Below are 5994 nucleotides of genomic sequence, written 5' to 3'. Positions count from 1 at the left end.
CAGGGGCTCTGAAGAGCTCTGGTACCAGTCCTTTATATCTCAGCACAGAAAAAGAATTCAGCAAGAGACAAAATGATAGATAAGAAGTGATTTATTAAAATTGAATGCTTGTGAGGCTTATGAGCAGATGGAAAAAAGGATGCCATGCCCCAAGAGCTTACTGGGCTAGTTTTATAATTAAAGGAAAAGTGGGCAGGAAGAGCGGAACTTCGTTGTCTTTGAGTAGACATCACGCTTCCATCATCAGCTTCAGCTCCAGGTTGAGCAGGGGGGTTTTCTTGTCCCTACATGGTCAAGTTAGGTGCACAAATTAATGTTTTTTATGTGTGCAGAGAGCATGTCCTAGGGATCATTAACTTACTGAGCTCACTGGGCAGCATGTGAGTCTGATGTCACCACTGTTTTATTATTTTGGGGCATATCTCTTGCTTCTGTTGCATGATTCTGTTGCTAAACAAGCCTGCTTGGTTTTGTGGTTAAGTAAACCTGCTTTCTTAAGTAATTATTAACTTACAAGGGTCTCTCATACTACTTCTACTTACAATCCCCTAATGGGATTAACTATTTCAGTCATCTACTTTATCCTTTTACTCCGTACCTATCATCTTTTCCTCAATTTTTCTGGAGTAAAATGGAGCTAATGGTAGCTCAGATGGTAAAGAATCTGTCTACAATGCAGGAGATCTGAGTTCGAATCCTGGGTCGGGATGATCCCCCGGAGAAGGGAATGCCAATCCACTCCAGTATTCTTGCCTGGAAAATCCCATGGACAAAGGAGCCTGGCAGACAGAGTCAGACAGAACTGAGTGACTAACACTTCAGTCAGTTCAGTTCAGTTGCTCAGTCGTGTCCAACTCTTTGAGACCCCACGAATCGCAGCATGCCAGGCCTCCCTGTCCATCACCAACTCTCGGAGTTCACTCAAACTCACGTCCATGGAGTTGGTGATGCCATCCAGCCATCTCATCCTCTGTCATCCCCTTTTCCTTCTGCCCCCAATCCCTCCCAGCATCAGAGTCCTTTCCAATGAGTCAACTCTTCACATGAGGTGGCCAAAGTACTGGAGTTTCAGCTTTAGCATCGTTCCTTCCAAAGAACACCCAGGGCTGATCTCCTTTAGAATGGACTGGTTGGATCTCCTTGCAGTCCAAGGGACTCTCAAGAGTCTTCTCCACCACCACAGTTCAAAAGCATTAATTCTTTGGTGCTCAGCTTTCTTCACAGTCCAACTCTCACATCCATACATGACCACTGGAAAAACCATAGTCTTGACTAGATGGACCTTTGTTGGTAACGTAATGTCTCTGCATTTCAATATGCTATCTAGGTTGGTCAGAACTTTCCTTCCAAGGAGTAAGCGTCTTTTAATTTCATGGCTATAGTCACCATCTGCAGTGATTTTGGAGCCCCCAAAAATAAAGTCTGACACTGTTTCCCCATCTATTTCCCATGAAGTGATGGGACTAGATGCCATGATCTTAGTTTTCTGAATGTTGAGCTTTAAGCCAACGTTTTCACTCTCCTCTTTCACTTAATGCTAATTATAGGCAGTATATGGCAGAGGAAGGCTTGCAGTAAAAGAAAATACTTCTGAGAATGAAGTAGAATCAAAGTGGGAAAAGCCGTGTCTAAAAATGACAAAACTCAAAATATTTTTTATAAAAGACAAAAGGTTCTAATATTACTCAAATATAATCAAGGTGAATTGACTGTTCCAGGAGAGCAAGAACAATGAAATTATATTTGATTTTAAAATCTACATTTACAAGTGGTGTAGTGTAGGGCAAACTACCTAATCTCCCAAGCCTCAGTTTCTTTATTATAGGTTGTAGTGACCATTTGTTTGACAAACACTCATTTACTAGGGCCAGGACTACAGTAGGTAGGTGCGAAGGATACAAAAAGCATAGACGGTATTGTTCCTACCCTCAACCTCACATAATGTAATAAATATTATGAGGAAACCTACTGAATGTTTTCTATGTGCCCGGTACTACTATAACTGCTTATAACTTATCAAATAATGTAATAAATATTATGAGGAAACCTACTGAATGTTTTCTATGTGCCCGGTACTACTATAACTGCTTATAACTTATCAAATAATGTAATAAATATTATGAGGAAACCTACTGAATGTTTTCTATGTGCCCGGTACTACTATAACTGCTTATAACTTATCAAATAATGTAATAAATATTATGAGGAAACCTACTGAATGTTTTCTATGTGCCCGGTACTACTATAACTGCTTATAACTTATCAAATAATGTAATAAATATTATGAGGAAACCTACTGAATGTTTTCTATGTGCCCGGTACTACTATAACTGCTTATAACTTATCAAATCAATCCTTTTCAGAAACTAAAACGTATGTACTGCACACCATTTATAACAGGTACAGAGAAGTTAAGTATCTTGCCTGCTAAGTTGCTTCAGTCGTGTCCGACTCTGTGCGACCCCACAGACGGCAGCCCACTAGGCTCCTGAGTCCCTGGGATTCTCCAGGCAACCCACACTAGGAACAAACAATCCTCAAACTTGGAGTAGGGATATAGCTTGAAAGTGGACAGGAATTTAAAAATCTGTGCATGCGCAGGATGGTAGTGGAAGTTTTCCACACGGAAGGAGCAGTTTTAGTTCATCCGGTCATACAATGCGGTTAAGATAGTACCATTTTTTCTGGTTGTGCCGATTGAATAGTGTAGTTAAGAGTCAGCGATGTGGTAAGCACTAAATTATTAATAAAATGAAATTATTAATTTATTTTATTCCTTTAAATTGGTTCAGCGTGGCAAATCATTAGTGTTTTCGAGGATTTAGCTACGCGTTTAAGCTTTTCAAATGGGTAAATTATACTACTACCAACGAATTCAAGAGCTTCCGGTGGCTGTATGTTACGATATACGATAGGGCTACTCGCTTTGATTACTTTTTTCGGTTTTTGACACTCTTACCCATTTTCTCTGTCAAGTTCTCTATCCGCCTCGTTTTGTACAGCTACCACCATCACAAGCGAAATTCTCCGAGAAACCGCCGCGCGGCGCGAGGGCGGGAGCCCCATCCACCCACAGCCTTTGCCTCGCTCCCTCGCTCAGGGCGCGAAGGCTCAAAATAGTTCTCGCGAGAGGAGACACTTTTTTTTTTTTTTTTTTTTTAAGCGGAGCTCCTAACCCCACCTTGCCTCTCCAGGGTCACATGACTGGCGCCTGCGTCCTAGAACCAAGGTTTTTCTGATCGCCTACTGGCTGTTAACTCGGAGGCAGGCTGACCAGGGGTCCATTCCGGAAGTAGATCCTTTAACTAGCACTTCCTCCCCGGAAGCGTGTCACAACCTAGCCGTCCGGCCTTTGCGGAAGTTCGTCACGTCGCAGTTGCCCCCGCTCAGCGGATGTGTGTCGCCGCTTAGGTGACGCTGAGAAGTGCTTGCAGCCGCCGCCGCTGCCTTCTGGTTGAAGCACTATGGAGGGAGAGAGGAAGAACAACAATAAACGGTGGTATTTTACTCGAGAACAGCTGGAAAATAGCCCGTCTCGTCGTTTTGGCTTGGATCCAGATAAAGAACTTTCTAATCGCCAGCAGGCGGCCAATCTGCTCCAGGACATGGGCCAACGTCTCAACGTGTATCCTTGCGGCCTAGGCCTTCGGCCTTGGAGTCAGTCCCGCCCTGCTCTGCTTCCAGTCTTCAAGGTCTGTTAGACGAGAAGAGGGTGGGCAAGGACTGGGGGTCTAGTTAGGAGAGCCTACGATGGGCAAAAGTTAAGTGTTCGCGAGAGGGAAGCGAGGCGGAGTTAATTTCCCGCTCGCTCACCCGTGCCACCAGCCTTGGGAATGCGTTTCCTTCCCACTTTGTATTTTAAAGTAGTAGTAGTCCCATTTCGGTGTGTTGTGATCTCCTGTTCTGGTGACTTTGAGATTCTGCTTTTCTGTTACGCCCAAAGTGTCTAGTGGAGGTTTCACTGTTGACGGCTGCCTTCTTAAACTTACTGTGTAAAGAGAGTTTTGAGAAATTTCAGTGCCTGAAGGTCTTATTAAAAGGGTGGCCTAGAATTAATACCCCAGCTTTGGCTTAAAATCCATTCCTTCCCCTTACTGGTTGTTTAAGACTGGTTTATAAAATGAGATGATACCTCTTGAATTTGATTTCTGTGCCCAGCAAAATATTTGGTACTTATATGTTCAAAAAGTAGTTACTGTTAAGAGTTTTACAGTATTTCAGAGAAAGGAACGATGTCAGTTTAGTTTGTAGGCAGGTAGACTTACAGATCTAATGTTCTGAAAAATCCTTTATGAAATTCTGGGGTTTTAAGTTACTCAAAATGCTAATGTATATTCGTTTTTCTCATATTTAAACGATTTAGTGGGATTTTTTTTTTTCCCTTTAAGTGTTTTGGTCAGAAAGCCTACTCATTTTGTAGCAGAGAAAGCTGTAGAGTTTTGAAGTTCTTTCCACTTAGGAAGTAAAAATTTGTTTTTGGGCGCAACTTCCATTTAAATGTGTTGCTGGCTGTATGTTTAAGGTTGTCCTCACTTGAAAAAAGGTGTCTTTGGTGCCCATATTCAGTTTGTTTCCTAAGCATCCAGTCAGTACTGAGTTAGAAAATTTTTTTTAAATTCTGTTTTAGTGCATCCTAGTATTTTCCTTATGTGTGTATTATTGTGGTACTGTCTCAACTCTGTGTGCTCAGTCGTGTTCCACTCTTTGTGGCCCCATGGACTGTAGCCTACCAGGCTCCTCTGCCCATAAAAATTTCCAGGCTAGAATACTGGAGAGGGGTGCTATTTCCTACGGGGAGAGGGGAGGGGGAGAATCTTCCTGACCCAGGGATTGTTCTTGTGTCTATTGCGTCTCCTGCATTGACAGGCAGTTTCTTTACCACTAGGGCCACCTGGGAAGCCCCCATCTCTGTATATCCCACATTGTTTTCTGAGGTCTTTTTAAGTAAGGCATTCAGAAATTTCCCTTTTCAAGAGAACCCTTGGACAGTGTTGGTGGTAGTGTATATTGGTGCAGTCATTGTGGAAAACAGCATGGAGATTCCCTAGAAAACTAAAAATAGAACTGCCATATGACCCAAAAATTCCACTCCTAGGTATATATCTGAAAAAACAAAGACACTCATTTGGAATTATATGAGCACCCAGTTTTTCATAGCAGCATTGCTTATAGTTGCCACGATATGGTAGCAAACTGAATGTTCATGGACAGATGAATGGGTAAAGAATAGGTGGTATATATAGGCAATGGAATACTGTTTAGCTGTAAAAAAAAGTATGAAGTAATGCCGTTTACAGCAACGTGGATGGACCTAGAGGTTATCATACTCAGTGAAATAGAAAGGAAAAGACAAATATATGTTATTTACATGTGGAACCTAAGGAATACAACTGGTGGAAACAAAAAGGTAGATTCACAGATCTAGAGAACCAACTAATGGTTAGCAGTGGGGAGAGGTGAGGGGGCAATGTAAGGGTGGGGAGCGGGAGGTACAAACTACTGGGTGTGAGGTAGACTCCAAGGGTGTATTTTACAACAAGAGGAATATAGCCAGTATTCTGTAGAAATTGGAAATGGAACATAATCTTTAAAAATTGTGTTAAAAATTAAAATAGAAATTTTTCTTTTCCGTGAATATCAAATAATTCATTAAATACCAAGGTGTTTCTGGTCCCAGGGATCACCTTATGAGAAGGTTTTGTTGCCAGAGGGAAGTAGAACTGAAAAGTTAATTGCTGGAGCTTAGAAGATGAGGAGATTAGTGGAAACATACCTAGGAGGAAATCAATCCTGAATGTTCATTAGAAGGACTGGTGCTGAAGTTGAAGCTCCAATACTTTGGTCACCTGATGCGAAGAACTGACTCATTTGAAAAGACCCTGATGCTGGGAAAGATTGAAGGCAGGAGGAGAAGGGGACGACAGAGGATGAGATGGCTAGATGGCATCACTGACTCAGTGGACATGAGTGTGAGCAAGCTCCGGGAGATGGTAA

General features: G+C 42.2%; 1 protein-coding gene and 1 long non-coding RNA gene across 2 annotated transcripts in view; one reads left to right on the top strand and one right to left on the bottom strand.

The window, feature by feature from the left end:
* The window catches only part of LOC105001458, a 6226-nt gene extending 3081 nt beyond the window's left edge, over window positions 1-3145 (bottom strand). Inside the window, exon 1 of the long non-coding RNA XR_826869.1 lies at window positions 2960-3145. This is a non-coding gene — a long non-coding RNA (uncharacterized LOC105001458). The remainder of the gene's footprint in view (window positions 1-2959) is intronic.
* A 206-nt stretch (window positions 3146-3351) lies between these two features.
* Window positions 3352-5994, top strand: part of CCNT1 (cyclin T1) — a 35949-nt gene continuing 33306 nt past the window's right edge. Inside the window, exon 1 of the mRNA XM_010857731.1 lies at window positions 3352-3625. Coding sequence (XP_010856033.1) covers window positions 3465-3625 — 161 coding nt within the window. The 5' untranslated portion in view covers window positions 3352-3464. The remainder of the gene's footprint in view (window positions 3626-5994) is intronic.

This window comes from Bison bison, unplaced genomic scaffold (assembly GCF_000754665.1).
Source record: "Bison bison bison isolate TAMUID 2011002044 unplaced genomic scaffold, Bison_UMD1.0 scf7180017864383, whole genome shotgun sequence".
NCBI classification, from domain to species: domain Eukaryota; kingdom Metazoa; phylum Chordata; class Mammalia; order Artiodactyla; family Bovidae; genus Bison; species Bison bison.
Note: the sequence above shows the minus strand (reverse complement) of the source record. Positions and strands in the feature narration are given on the sequence as shown.